This window comes from Sus scrofa, chromosome 12 (assembly GCF_054392235.1).
Source record: "Sus scrofa isolate SSC_HxYL_T2T_F1_AM1 chromosome 12, Sscrofa_HxYL_maternal_Yorkshire_Landrace_v2.0, whole genome shotgun sequence".
Classification (NCBI taxonomy): Eukaryota; Metazoa; Chordata; class Mammalia; order Artiodactyla; family Suidae; genus Sus; species Sus scrofa.
The window spans coordinates 58,248,841-58,263,361 of record NC_139394.1 but is presented as its reverse complement, the minus strand read 5'-3'; the positions used below and the strand labels follow the sequence as shown (position 1 = coordinate 58,263,361).

Below are 14,521 nucleotides of genomic sequence, written 5' to 3'. Positions count from 1 at the left end.
ATTCCTTAGGTTGCCTTTCCATTTTGTCAATTTTCTTTGCTGTTCAGCAGCTTCTTAGTTCGTTGCTGTCCCACTTATTTCGTTTTGCTTTTGTTACCTTTGGTGGAGGTGACAGAAAATTTCCCCGTGGACCAACATCTCCTATCACCCCTCAGCCCAGCTAACTAGATTTTGTGATGGGAAAACTTTGTTTCCCATATTTCCCAATTCTACTCATCAAATAATTCATCTTTCTGCACAGATTTTTTTTTTTCCGGCTGTGCCTGTGGCATGTGGAAGTTTCCGGGCCAGGGATTAAGCCCAAGCTGCTGCAGTCACAACACCAGATCCTTAATCTGCTGTGCCACAGGAGAACTCCGCTCTACAGATTTGCAATGTATTTTTATAGAAAATGCTTACATATATTTTTGTACACTCCATGTTTTTTATTGTTGCTTATAAAATATATATTTCTGCCCCATTACGACTGGGCCTTTGTGCCAGTATAACTGTTTTAATGACTGTAATTTAATAAAAGATTTTCATACCCATGAATCCTCCTCTGTTACTTTCCTTCTTCATCATTTTCTTTGCCATTTTCCTTTCATTTTTCTGGATATATTTAAAATCCTTTAGAAATCTAGGGATGGTGGCACATTTGATTGAAGCTGCATTAAAACAGTACTTTTTTTGGATGGAATGATCTTTATAATATTAAAATTCCCGCCCAGAAACAGGATAGGGCTCATTGTTTATTTAAATCTTCTTTCGTGGCCTGTAACAAAGTCCTTTTCTTTCATGCAAATCCTAAATATTTTTTGCAAATTTTTATTCCTCTTATAAATGAAGTATTTTTTTATGCTGTCTCATAGATGATTATTGCCAACACACAGGGGAAAAAAAAAACAAAACCATAGCCTGTTTTTGGCTTTGTTTAACATGGAACACTTCATGAATTGTGTCATAGAGTCATGCTCAGCTTCACCATCATTTTTATGTAGTTATTTTTTGGCAGTGTCCCTGACATGCAGAAGTTGCAGGGCCAGGGATCAAACTCGAGCCACAGCAGTGGCAATGCCAGATCCTTAACCCACGGAGCCATCCAGGAACTCCATTATTTCCATTTTTGCATATGCGCTGCCAATAAAAGCCAAGCAATAGCCTTTGCCTTTTCCAAAATTTTATTTCAAAAACTTTCAAACATACAGAAACACTAAAACAATTTTACAATAAGGGTACACCCACTGCCCTATTCTACCACTAGCATATTACTATACATCTGCCGTTTAGCTGTTTCCCTCCCTGCGGCTGACCTTTCACTAGTGTATCCTCCACATTGTTGAGACAGTTACCTACCTAATCCATGAAAGCCTTCAAGAGTTCCCTCTGGGATAAAGCCACGGTCTTTAGCATGACATACGAGGCTGACCCCAACCCACCTTCTCAGTATCATTTCTCACAATTCCTCTTTTCCTTGCACATAAAATGTTCTTTACCTGGATGCTCTTACTTAGCCTCCAGTGAAGTCCCACTTACCCTTCATCCCCAACTCAGACATCACCTCCATCACCAAGCCCTGCCAGGATTCCACTGGCTACATTAGTTGCTCCCATAAAGCCCCTATAAAGCTCTGCCCACGCATCATAATAGGTTGTAAATGTTTTATACGTCTGTCTTCCCCACTAGACCATGAGATCATCCAAAGCCAAATCCCTGCCTCATTCCTCTCTGTATCCTGCTGCCAAGCAGACTGCCTGACACACTGAGGCTCAACAGACCTCGTGCGCAGGAAATAAGACTCACAGAGGACAGAGACGGCAGAACCCTCAGCTCCCCGGGCGCGCACCCTGGCGTCTGGGACAGCGGAGTACGCACCTGCACGGGCATGCCTAGGTCTAGCTTCAGCCCCACGCAGGGGTCGATGAAGATGGTGAGGATGGGCTCCGAAGGGTCCTGGGCAAAGTGTTCCAGCGTGGCACTGTGCTCCTCCGTCCACGTGGCGTCTGCCAGTCCTGTCAGCACAGCTCGAGACAGGAAAAGCGGCTTCTGCAAAAGGGGAGCAGGGCGCAGAGAAGGGACACTGTTAGGAGGAGTCATTTCTCTCCTCCTCAGGCAGGCACGCGAGAAGGTTCAGAACGGGGACGAGAAAGCTGAGGATGAACTGAATGACAGGAATCGAGTTTTTCAAGAACGAACACAATAAGATTCTCTCGTGGGAGTTCTCATTGCAGCTCAGCAGATTAAGGACCCAACGCCATCTCTGTGAGGATGTGGGTTCGATCCCTGGCCTTGCTTAGTGGGTTAAGGACCCGGCATTGCTGCAAGCTGCAGCAGATGTGACTCGCATCTAGTGTTTCTGTGGCTGTGGGGTAGGCCTCAGCTGCAGCTCCAATTTGACCTCTGGCCCAGGAACACAGGGGCAGCCATAAAAAAGAAAAAAAGAAAAAAGAAGTTTCTCTTGCCTCTACAAGTAAAAATAGAATGGATCGTAGAGGAAAACTAAGGCTATTACCTCCCCAAGATATTTCATCTCTGCCTATACTTGTAAACATGTATTATCAAGCAACCTTCAACCTCAGGGTGGGAACACTTAGGATATTAGCCTAAATCAAGCAATTAGGAGCAAGAGAAGGACAAGCTGGAAAAAAGATAAGAGCAAAAGAGCAATTTCTTCATGATGTCACCTCTGCAGGCTACTGGAGTAAGAAAGTGATGCTGGGCAAAAGTCAGCTGGCATAGCCATGCGGGGGAAAAAAAGAAAAAGGGAGGGGCGGGGAAGGAAAAGACTGGAGGAGTTCCCACTGTGGCTCAGCAGTAACAAACCCTGCTATTATCCGTGACAACAAGGGTTCGATCCCTGGCTCCACTCAGTGGGTTAAGGATCCGGTGTTACCGTGAACTGTGGTGTATGTCGCAGACATGGCTCAGATCCAGCGTTGCTGTGGCTGTGGTGTAGGCCAGCAGCCGTAGCTCTGGTTCAACCCCTAGCCTGGAAACTTTCACATGCCTAGGGTGCAGCCCTAAAAAGACCAAAAAAAAAAAAGACTGGAAAATACAAAGAATAATCTACTGGATGGAAAATAAACCATAACTGCTGGCTAGAAAAAACAGGATGTTATTTAGAAAGCTATGAGGAGTTCCCATCGTGGCGCAGTGGATAACGAATCCGACTAGGAACCATGAGGTTGCGGGTTCGGTCCCTGTGCTTGCTCAGTGGGTTAACGATCCGGCGTTGCTGTGAGCTGTGGTGTAGGTTGCAGACGCGGCTCGGATCCCGAGTTGCTGTGGCTCTGGTGTAGGCCGGCGGCTACAGCTCCGATTCAACCCCTAGCCTGGGAACCTCCATATGTTGGGGGAGCGGCCCAACAAATAGCAAAAAAAGACAAAAAAAAAAAAGCTATGAGACGAACTAACCAGAGGGTATGAAGACCCAGCTCAGGAACTTAAGAAGTCACTTGTCCTTCTCCCAGGACTGGAAGATGAGAAGGAATCCCTTTTACTCAAGTTTCCACATCAAGAAAACTTAGCCAGCCATCTAAAATCTTTTGTATATAGGCAGAGCTTCCATGCCTGCCCACTTGTATCTCTCAAAAGCATCCTATCTTACTAAATCTACTTATAAATAAATAAAATCTTTTGTATATAAAGACACATATGACAAAAAAATTATCAGGAAAACATTTCTTTTTGTCTTTTTAGGGCCACACCCTCAACATATGGAGGTTCCCAGGCTAGGGGGTCCAATCGGAGCTATAGCTACTGGCCTACACCACAGCCACAGCAATGCCAGGTCCGAGCCTCGTCTTCGACCCACACCATAGTTCACGGCAACACCAGATCCTTAACCCACTGAGCAAGGGCAGGGATCAGACCTGCGTCCCCATGGATCCTAGACAGGTTCATTAACCATTGGGCCACAATGGGAACTTCCACCAGTAAAACATTTTTATTTTTATTTTATTTATATATATATATATTTTTTTCCTTTGTCTTTTCCAGGACTGTACCCTCAGCATATGGAGGTTCCCAGGCTAGGGGTCTAATCAGAGCTGTAGCCGCCGGCCTACACCACAGTCACAGCAATGCCAGATCCAAGCCGCATCTGTGACCTATACACCACAGCTCACGGCAACGCCAGATCCTTAACCCACCGCACAAGGCCAGGGATCGAACCTGCAACCTCTTGGTTCCTAGTCGGATTCATTAACCACTGAGCCACGACGGGAACTCCATCCACCAGTAAAACATTTTTAAAAAGACATTCATGAAGAACCAATGAAGAAAACACTAAGACCTGGATAAATATACGGACAAAAGGAATAGACTTATCATAAAAAAGAGAAAATGAAATTATGAAAATAATGTTCGATTTCAGTTAAAATCAAAATAATACAAGTAAAAAAATAGCTAAGGTATATAATTTATTATCATTACAAAAAAAAAAAAAAAAAAAGCTCTTGCTAAACTGCTAACTAACATTCAGGCCTGGAAAGGGTTTGTTGCTGGTGCAAGGGCAAAAAATGCCTTTTCTCTGGAAAACAGTTTGACATTAAATATTAAAGGTATTAAAAATGTTCTTGACTCTCTGACTCAGGAACTCCATGTACAAGAATCTATCTTAAGGAAATAGTATTTCAAAACATGTTAGTTTTTATTTACAATATTCATCACAGTATTAGTGTGAGAGCACAAAAATCCTAAGTGGCAAAATGTCTGCCTAAGGACCTAACTACGCTACATATTTCTAATCGAGCACTGTGTGGACATTGAAAATGGTGCGTACAATAAGTATACAACAACACAAAGCAGATAAATAAAATGTTTTATGAAAAAGCTTAATCAAAATTATAATATGTGGTACAGTTAAAATTGTTTGGTTTTAGGGGGTTTTTTTCTTTTTACTGCCACACGTGCAGCATTTGGAAGTTCCTGGGCCAGGATTAGAATTGAAGCTGCAGGAGTTCCCGTCGTGGCGCAGTGGTAAACGAATCCGACTAGGAACCATGAGGTTGCGGGTTTGGTCCCTGCCCTTGCTCAGTGGGTTAACGATCCGGCGTTGCCGTGAGCTGTGGTGTAGGTTGCAGACCCGGCTCAGATCCTGCGTTGCTGTGGCCCTGGCTTAGGCCGGTGGCTACAGCTCCGATTCGACACCTAGCCTGGGAACCTCCATATGCTGAGCGGCCCAAAGAAATAGCAAAAAAAAAAAGACAAAAAAAAAAAAAAAAAAAAAGAATTGAAGCTGCAGCAGCAGGCCTATGACACAGCCACAGCAATGCTGGAACCAAGCCTCATCTGTAAACTATGCCACAGCTTGAGGCAACATCAGCTCCTTAGCCCACTGAGGGAGGCCAAGGATCAAACCTCCATCTTCATAGAGACAATATCGGGCCCTTAACCTGCTGAGCCACAACAGGAACTCCTCAAATTGTTAAAAAATGAAAAAATCTGGGAGTTCCCTGGTGGCCTAGCAGTTAAAGGATACAGTGTTGTCACTGCTGTGGCTGGAGTTCGATCCCAGGCCCAGGGACTTCTGCTGTAGACATGCCCCGCCCCCACCAAAAAACTTACACCCCTACACAGAAAGGACACATGTACCAAATTACTAACAGTGGAGGTATTAAGGCAGTAACGGTAGGACTTTCATTTTCCTTTTCTGTGTTCTTTTTTTCTGTCCCTTCCAATTTTTTTCTTTAATGAACAGTTATCACTTTTCTCTGCCTTTGTAAAAAAGTTCAAGGTCACCCTCTATTCTTCTAATCCAGGGAACTGAGGGTGTGCCTAGGCTCCGATGCAGCTTGGAAATAAAGGGGTGGGTGTCACTGAGTGTCAGTTTCTAAAAGTACTTCAGGAGTTCCCACTGTGGCGAAGTGGTTAATGAATCCGAATAGGAACCATGAGGTTGCAGGTTCGATCCCTGGCCTCGCTCAGTGGGTTAAGGATCCGGCATTGCTGTGAGCTGTGGTGAAGATCCCAGACGCAGCGTTGCTGTGGCTCTGGCATAGGCCGGTGGCTACAGCTCCAACTGGACCCCTAGCCTGGGAATCTCCATATGCCGTGGGAGCGGCACAAGAAATGCCAAAAAGACCAAAAAAATAATAAATACATAAAATAAAAGTACTTCCAATGGCCTCTGTAAACTCTTCAGCCACAGGAGGGAACTGAGGATGGGGAGAAAGAGAATGTCTTGGAAATTGGCACCAAATTGGAGTGTGTGAGCCCAGCTTGTTGAACTTGTTCAGATGTTCACCCAGGCGACTGGTAAAGCTTATCCCAATCTGACCCAGGATGGGGAGACCAGGAAGGCCTGCTCGGGGCCCTGATCCCCACTGAGAGCCCTCTTCTTCCAGAGGAGGAGAGGGCATGGACAACGCTGTCCTTCGCTCTGGGTGCTGCATCTGCCGTGAGAAGGCCAGCAGGAGAAAGGAGGAGAAGGTAGCGACAGAGTGAGGAGAATCCCACGTCCACTGTCCTGCAGCTGAGCCACTGATTCACCAGTTGTTGGGGAGGAATCTGTCTCAGGGAAAAACCACTTACCACATCCACCTCAGGCGCCTGTAGTACTTCTTTCTGTATCTCAGGTTCCTCCAACACGGACTCTAAGAAGAAGGAAAATTCATAAATGAAGACATTCCTATAAAATTTAAACACAGAGTCACCATATGACCCAGCAGTTCCACTTCCAGGTAGATACCCAAGGGAACTAGAAGCAGGGACTCGGACAGACTTTTGTATGTCCATGTCCATAGCAGCCATATTCACAACAGCCAAAACGCAGAAATGACCCAAGCGTCCATCAACAATGAATGGATCAACAGACTGCAGTGGAATATTATTCAGCCATAAAAAAGAATGGATACCTGCTACAATGTGACAACATGGATGAAGCTTGAAAACATTACACCAAGTGAAAGAAGCCAGTCACAAAAGACTGCAGATTGTATGATTCAATTTATATAAAATGTCCAGAATAGGCAAATTCATAGACATGGAAAGTACATTAGTGGTTGCCAGGCTCTGAGAGAAAAGGAGAATGGGGAGTGACTGCTACCAGGCCAGGCTCTGGTGCAAGTTAGAAGCAAAGGGATAGGGGCCATCTGATGCCCATTTTTCAAGATACTTGAAGTAGCTTTTTGCAGGGGGGTTAAAATGCTCTAAAATTAATGGTGATGGTTGCACGGGTTTGTGAATATAGCAAAAGGCACTGAATTGTATATATATATATATTTTTTTTTTTTTTTGTCTTTTTGCCATTTCTTTCTCCTGCGGCACATGGAGGTTCCCAGACTAGGGGTCGAATCAGAGCTGTAGCCACCAGCCTACATCAGAGCCACAGCAACGCGGGATCCAAGCCTCATCTGCAACCTACACCACAGCTCACGGCAACGCCGGATCCTTAACCCACTGAGCCAGGCCAGGGATCGAACCTGCAACCTCATGGTTCCTAGTTGGATTCGTTAACCACTGAGCCATGACAGGAACTCCTGAATTGTATATTTTAAAAAGGTGAATTTTATAGGAAGTGGATTATAGCTCAATGTTTTCTCGAAAAGCTGACTGGGGCTGGAAGGGGCACAGAGGGAGGGAGGGGAATGGAGGCAGCCAATGCCCAGGTTATTCTAGGTGCTCAGCTTCTGGCCTGCCGTCCTTCCCTCATCCTCTCCCCACGTGGAGAAGGTGGGGCCCACAGCACCCGGCCCCTCCCCCAGCAACCGCCACACACTGCAGAATCCCAAAAAGCCTGGGGGTGAGGTGGGGGGCTTTGCACCGTCCTGATCTGTTGCTCCCACATGAGACAGGGGTAAAACCGGTGAGTTGAAAAGAGGAAGGAACAAAGGAGATGGAACCAAAAGATCTTGGGGAACAGGACACCCCGACTTCCAGAAAGAAAAACTAAGAGGGGAACGAGGCACAGAGGCCAAGGAAAGAGCCCATGAGAAAGATGGAACAGCTGATCGTAGGAACTGAGTGGTGAGTGGGACGGGAACCCGAGAAACACAAAGCCTTTCGAGAAAGCCCAGGGCATCAAGGCTTCAGATGGGGGAGTCCCCGTCGTGGCCCAGCAGAAATGAATCTGACTAGGAACCATGAAGTTGCGGGTTTGATCCCTGGCCTCGCTCAGCGGGTTAAGGATCCAGTGTTGCTGAGACCTGTGGTGTAGGTCACAGATGCGGCTCCAATCTGGCGTTGCTATGGCTGTGGTGTAGGCCAGTGGCTGTAGCTCTGATTCAGCTCCTAGCCTGGGAACCTCCATATGCTGCAGGTGTGGCCCCGAAAAGCAAAAAAAAAAAAAAAAAGAAAAAAAAAAAGGCTGAAGGCAGAACGAGGCCAGGGGAGGGAAACCAAGACAGTCTCAAGAGTAAACTGGTTTTGTCATCTATAAAACAACTTCTTTTTTTTTTTTTTTTTTTGTCTTTTTGCTATTTTTCTTGGGCCACTTCCTTGGCATATGGACGTTCCCAGGCTAGGGGTCTAATCGGAGCTGTAGCCGCTGGCCTACGCCGGAGCCACAGCAACGCGGGATCCGAGCCGCGTCTGCAACCTACACCACAGCTCACGGCAACGCCGGATCGTTAACCCACTGAGCAGGGGCAGGGATCGAACCCGCAACCTCATGGTTCCTAGTCGGATTCGTTAACCGCTGCGCCACGACGGGAACTCCAATTTTTTTTTTTTTTTTTTTGTCTTTTTGCTAAAAACAACTTCTATAAAGTCTAAACCATGCAATACGATGCTAGTATGTACTGGTCACAGCTACATGCCAGAAAAATTTTTCAAATGAACTTGAAAATGATAAACACCGACTCTGGATAGCGGTAACCTCTGGAGAAGAAGGGCTTGAGAAGGGAACAGAGGGATTCACTTCTCACACGGGGTGATGGGTACTGGGTGTTCATTCTATTATTGTCTATACTTTTTTGATTTGCCTGAAATACCGGTCTACAAGCTCTTATCTAAAACCCCCGGGATCAAGTGTATTTCTGAACTTAGAACTGTAACACAGTATGGTATGTGAGCCTCCCCACCTCCTGGGGGCTCTAGAACTGAAGTCTGCAAACTTTTAATGTTAGTATTTCTGCAGTAAAACATATGAAAATTTATCCTAAGTGCCCTAAATAGACTATAAATACCTTCCTGTCAGTTTAGGTTATGTTTTACCACCAAATAAGCTTGGATGCCAAACACTGAGGAAAAAACTTTTAGTTTTTAGGGCTTTTTAAAATTACAGATATGAGAGTATGAACCTGTACTTCTTCTTTTATTAGTTATATGAGTTCCCTGATGACTCCTCAATGAGGGATAAGGATCCGGGGTTGTCACTGCTGTGGCTCAGGTCACTGCTGTGGCATGGGGTTGGATCCCTGGTCTGGGAACTTCCACACGCCACAGGCATGGCCAAAAAAGGGGCGGGGAATATTTAAGGAAGCAAAGGATGTCACTAAGGCCGTCAAAAGGGCGCCTGCCCTTTAACCCACCTTCCCTCGCCAAGAAGTGTTTGAGGCCTCGTCTTAGTCCACTCCAGCTGCAATAACACAATACCGTAGACCGGGTGCCTTATGAGCAGCAGAAATTTACTTCTCCCGGTTTGGGAGGCTGGAAGTCCTAGGTCAGGGTGCCAGTGCGGTGGCAGGAGGGCCCTCTCCTGGGGGGTAAACGTCTCTTTGTGTCTTCACATGGCAGAAGGGGGCAATGAATCTCTCTGGAGTCACTTTGTTTTTTTTACTTTTTTTCTTCTTCTTTTTTTTTTTTTTTTTTCCTGCCTTTTAGAGCTGCACCTGCAGCCTATGGAAGTTCCCAGGCTAGGGGTCCAATGCGAGCTACAACTGCCAGCCTACGCTACAGTCCCAGCAACGCCAGATCCAAGCCATCTCTCCGTGAGCTACACCACAGGTCTCGGCAACACCAGAGCCTTAACCCACTGAGCGAGACCAGGGATCAAACCCGCAACTTCATGGTTCCTAGTCAAATTCGCTTCTGCTGCACCACAGTGGGAACTCCTGGAGTCACTTCTTACAAGGCACTGAGCCCACGCATGACAGTTCCACCCCGTGATTTAAGCACTTCCCAAAGACCCCACCTACCAACACCATCATACTGGGCATTAGGATTTCAACACATGAATTTGGGGGGGAGGGGTGCAAACCTTCAGACCATAGCAAGCTCCCTCTGTCCCCATCGGAACAGGCCTCAACCCCTGCCCAGCTCCGAGGCGTACAGGGATTACTGTTCATTCCAGGGCTGCCTGGAGGCCCAAGTCTTCTCTGAACCTCTATCAGGTGTCAGCCAGAGAGCTCCACATCAAACAAGAAAAGGCTTAGAGCTAAGGGACTCGGAGGGCCTTGGTGTTTGGTGGTCAGTATTTTATTATTTTTATTATTGTTAATATTATAGTTGATTTACAATGTTTCATCAAGTTCTGCTGTACAACAAAGTGACCCAATCACACACATCTCCCTGTGCTGTACAGGTGGTCAGTGTTTTCACTGAGAAGCTCCTTCCCTTCCCGCCCCAGAGGGTTCTCCGAATTGAACCTCACTGCCTCCCCTCCTCCCTTCCCCCCTCCTGGGACCCAGCTTCCTGGAGCCAGTTCCATTTTAAACTGATTTTAAGAGAACTCAAAAGGAAAAAAATTGCCCATTTCTAATGTCTAGATCCCAGGGCAAGGCCTTTCTCCCGCGCCCAGGCTTTCTCTCTCAACGTTTAATATTAAAAAAGGATTCTACTTCTCTTTCTCCCCGTCTTGACAGGCTGCTGGCAGTGTAAAGAAGCCCCAGGTAAAAGGGGAGGCCTATACTTAGCTCACAGCCATACCCACACTGGCCCGTGCTCTCAGGACAGCCCAGCAACAGCTACCAGAAACCTTCCAACCCTACTGGCCCCAGCTCACCCACCAGGGAGGAATCTCAGATCAAAGCCACAAGAGGCAGCCTCTTTAACTCCTTTCTTCCTCAATCTAGACGTCAGGCTTCTTTTCCTGTGGCCCTGAACCTGAACCTCCTTCGTCTACCAGGGCCCTGCCAAAATGAGGGCGGAGATACAAGAGCCTTCAACAGATGGGAGAAAGCATCCGTCGGGCTTAGGATTCAAAGGATGGCAAAGCAGCCTGAGTCTCCATGGTGATGGGCTTAATGGGAGGAAAACATTATTTGTTTTGCCACCCAGGGTGAAAACGGGAAAAAGGAAGAGATCAAACCCTCTTCACTGGGGTAGGAGGAACCAGGAACACTTGCAACAAGGAGGAAGAGGCTACGAGAGAGGGCTGGCTAGCGAGCTCTCGGTGAACTGGGGGGGAATTTTAAGACAGAAAGAACAAGCATAAGGGTGGCGGGGGGGGGGGGGGGGGACACAATACAAGGGACCTAGCGGCAGCGGCAGATCTGAGATTCCACCCAACCCCTTGCTTTTGATGCAAAAGCAAGAGAAGCTGCTTCCCAGCCCCAAGACCCTCTTTAATTCTGCCTCCAAGCCCCTCCCTAGCTTGGACCTACCAAGCTCCTCCTTGAGAGACTCGGGCTCCGCCTGGGACTCCCTGCTGGCCGGCGGGGTGGTCTCCTCCGCCTGTGGGGCCAGGGCAGCCTGGGCGGCTCGCCGGCGGGCACTTCCCCGGCCACTCACTTTCCTCTTCTTCTCAGCTTTGCTGGACATCGTGTAGACAAAACCTGCAGACACAGGGAAGCTGGGGGTCCACAACCAGATCCCCCCTGTCTTTTCCCTGGGATAGTCTACTTTCTTTGACACATTGGGTTAAAAATCAAAGTCAGTCCCTCAAGGCCTCAGGAATAAGTGGAAGCTAAGGATGATGGCCCAGGAGTTCCTGTTGTGGTTCAGTGGATTAAGACCATGACTAGTATCCATGAGGATGCTGGTTCGATCCCTGGCCTCACTCAGTGGGTTAAGGATCCAGCGCTAGCATGAGCTGTGGAGTAGGTTGCAGACACGGCTCAGATCTGGTATTGCTGTGGCTGTGACGTAGGCCAGCAGCTGCAGCTCCGATTTGAACCCTAGCCTGGGAACGTCCATGTGCCATGGGTCTGACATTAAAAAGAAAAAAAGGGGGGCCCACCCCACTAATGAGGAGTCAGGAACCTCTGCCCAGAGGTGTAAGGTAATCATGAAAAGATCTACACGCTGAGGTGTGGTTGCACAAACCGTCAGGGCCGTGGATGAGTGGGAGGGCACAGGGAGGGGAAGACTGTCCCCACGTTCCACACCTTTTGTCACTGTGTCAAGTTACCAAGCAACAAGATGATTTTCCCATGTCCTTCCTTTCCTCCCAAGTTCCCTCCCCCCAAAGAGGGGGAAACGGAAAAATGCCCCCTCTCCTCCCACTAAAATCTGCAACCTCCTTAAGCAAAGAAACGACAGCATTTGCAACACGTCTCTTTAGCTTTTCCTTCCTGGGGGTAGGAACCCCCTCTCTTTAGCTTTTCCTTCCTGGGGGGTAGGAACCCCGCTCCGTGGGTACTGAAAAGGTCTCTTAGCACAGGCTGGCTGAGTCATTCCGAGCTAAGGGATAATGAAGGTGAAGAGCAGGATTCTAGATGCCCTGAGAACAGACTGGAGGAAGGAAAGACAAACGTCACCCAATGGCGAATTTCAAATGGTGTCTGGGGAGGGGAGAAGAGGATGGGGGGTGGTGAGGAAGGCCCCAGCAGCGTTTCTCTCCGAAAAGGAGGACGTCGGGGGGCCGGGCATCCCTGGCGGGCAAGGTCTGATTCGCCGGCCGTTCCCTCTTCACTCAGCTCTGGCCTGACAGCCACCTGTGGCTTTTCTTTCTCATCCCCACAGGCTGCCGCCGGCATTGATCAGAGGTTATGAGTTTCAAACTTGAAGGCTGTGCTCCAAGGAAAACGGTTCTATTAGGCCAGCACATCAATACAGCCAACTGGGGCAGGGCGGCTTCGGGCTTCCGCCACCCGCCTCCAGAGAAGCGACAGGCTGCGCTTCCCCGCCTCCAAGTGGAGCCTCGGGAACATTCCGCTGGCCAGGCTGGGAGCCCTCTCCCCACGGGGTTCACCCCATGGCCCCACTCCAAGACCCCAGGAGGAGCTTTCCACGAGCCTGGGACTCTTTCTATTACTCGGGAAACACCGCAGCGGGCCGGCCCTCTCCTCCGACCCCCAGTGGCTGCCAGCGAGCCAGTTTCCCCTCCCAGGAGCTTCCTCACACAACTGTCACAACCGTCCCCGCTTCTTCATCTCAACTCCAACTGCCCCTTCCTCTCCCCACAACTGCCCCTTGCTCTCCCCTCCCCCACAGCTGCCCCTTTCCCCGCCCCCCTCAACTCTCCCTCCTACCCCCTCACCGCTGCCCCTTCTTTCCGCACCTCCCGGCTCTCCCGGGCATTCCTCCCCTCCTCCCCTCTGCCCCCGACACACACCTCACGACGCCGACCCTCTCCTCCCTAGGCCGACCGACCGGCCCCTTCAGCTAACAAGTTGCCCCGCGTGGCCCTCTCGGGCCCGCGCCTGCACGCGTCACCATGGCAACCGAAGCGGGAGGGGGCGGGCGGCTGGGGCGCGAGCCCGCGAGCTCGGCCTCCTGGGCGCAGGCGCAGTGAAGTCCGGACACCAGGCTCCCTGCCCCGCTGGTCCCGTGTCTCCCCGGCGGGGACCAGGGGCAACAGGGCTGGGGGGCAAGGGAAAGCTGCCAGACCTGGCAGGCTGGAGGGTGGCGGGGGGTCTGGTCGGAACACAGGCTGGAAGGCCTGGGGCTGGGAACAATGAGCAGCCTCCTGCAGGACACCAAACAGGCTGGGGGAACCTGAGCGCCCGACCCCGCGCCGGGGTCTGTGGGCTCCATCCCGGGCGAGTCCAGCAGATGGCGCCGGGGGTTCCGCCGGCGAGGCTCACGCGCGCCCTAGAAGGCGCTCCAGGATTTCGAGGCAGCCGTGGCTGCAGCTGAGTCCGGGGGAAAAACCGGGGCTGGAGCACCTCTGCCCTCCTGCTTGTTCCCCCTTCTTAGTTCGGACTGGGGTCTAGGATCGCCTGGCAGCGCGGGGCGGGGGAAAGAGGGAAGAACGGAACTGGAATTTGGGGAATCTGAGGATTGGCTTTGGAAAGCGTCGCTCGTTTTCGGGGGGACAGGAGGCGGGGACTCTCTGGGGAAGGTGACCGGGCCGGGGAGGGGCTCGGCTCTCCGTAAGAACAAAGGCTGAGTCCTGGGGAAGCGAGGACAGGGGTGTGAGAAAAGGGGCAGACCGCCGCAGGTGCTAGGGGGCGCTGCGGGCTGGGGCTGCCCGGAGAAGCGCCTGGAAGACTGAGCTGTACCTGGGGCTGGTAGAAGCTCTAGGGAGGCCTGGGAGATCCAGAGAAGAAGCGAATCTGGGGGATGGGAAGGCACCCTCCCTGCTTCCATCAATAGTGCCTAATTAAGACAAAGCCAGCAGCGAGCCACTGATTACATTTCCATGAAGAGCTAAATTGATGACATTTTCTTCTCGGGATGAGGAGAGAAGCTGGCACCTCAGTTCCCCCTTTTCCTGGGCGGTGTTCACACCTGACGGATCTCATTATGCCAGTCTGGCACCGCGAGGAGTGGCAGA

General features: G+C 49.7%; 1 protein-coding gene across 1 annotated transcript in view; it reads right to left on the bottom strand.

Annotated features, from left to right (window-relative positions):
* The window catches only part of DNAH2 (dynein axonemal heavy chain 2), a 104,101-nt gene extending 90,675 nt beyond the window's left edge, over positions 1–13,426 (bottom strand). The window contains exons 1-4 of the mRNA XM_013981316.3: positions 13,358–13,426; positions 11,466–11,636; positions 6,514–6,575; positions 1,855–2,025 (exon numbers count right to left, since the gene is read on the bottom strand). Of these exons, the coding sequence (XP_013836770.3) occupies positions 1,855–2,025; positions 6,514–6,575; positions 11,466–11,622 (390 nt within the window). The 5' untranslated portion in view covers positions 11,623–11,636; positions 13,358–13,426. The remainder of the gene's footprint in view (positions 1–1,854; positions 2,026–6,513; positions 6,576–11,465; positions 11,637–13,357) is intronic.
* Positions 13,427–14,521: the final 1,095 nt, after the last annotated feature.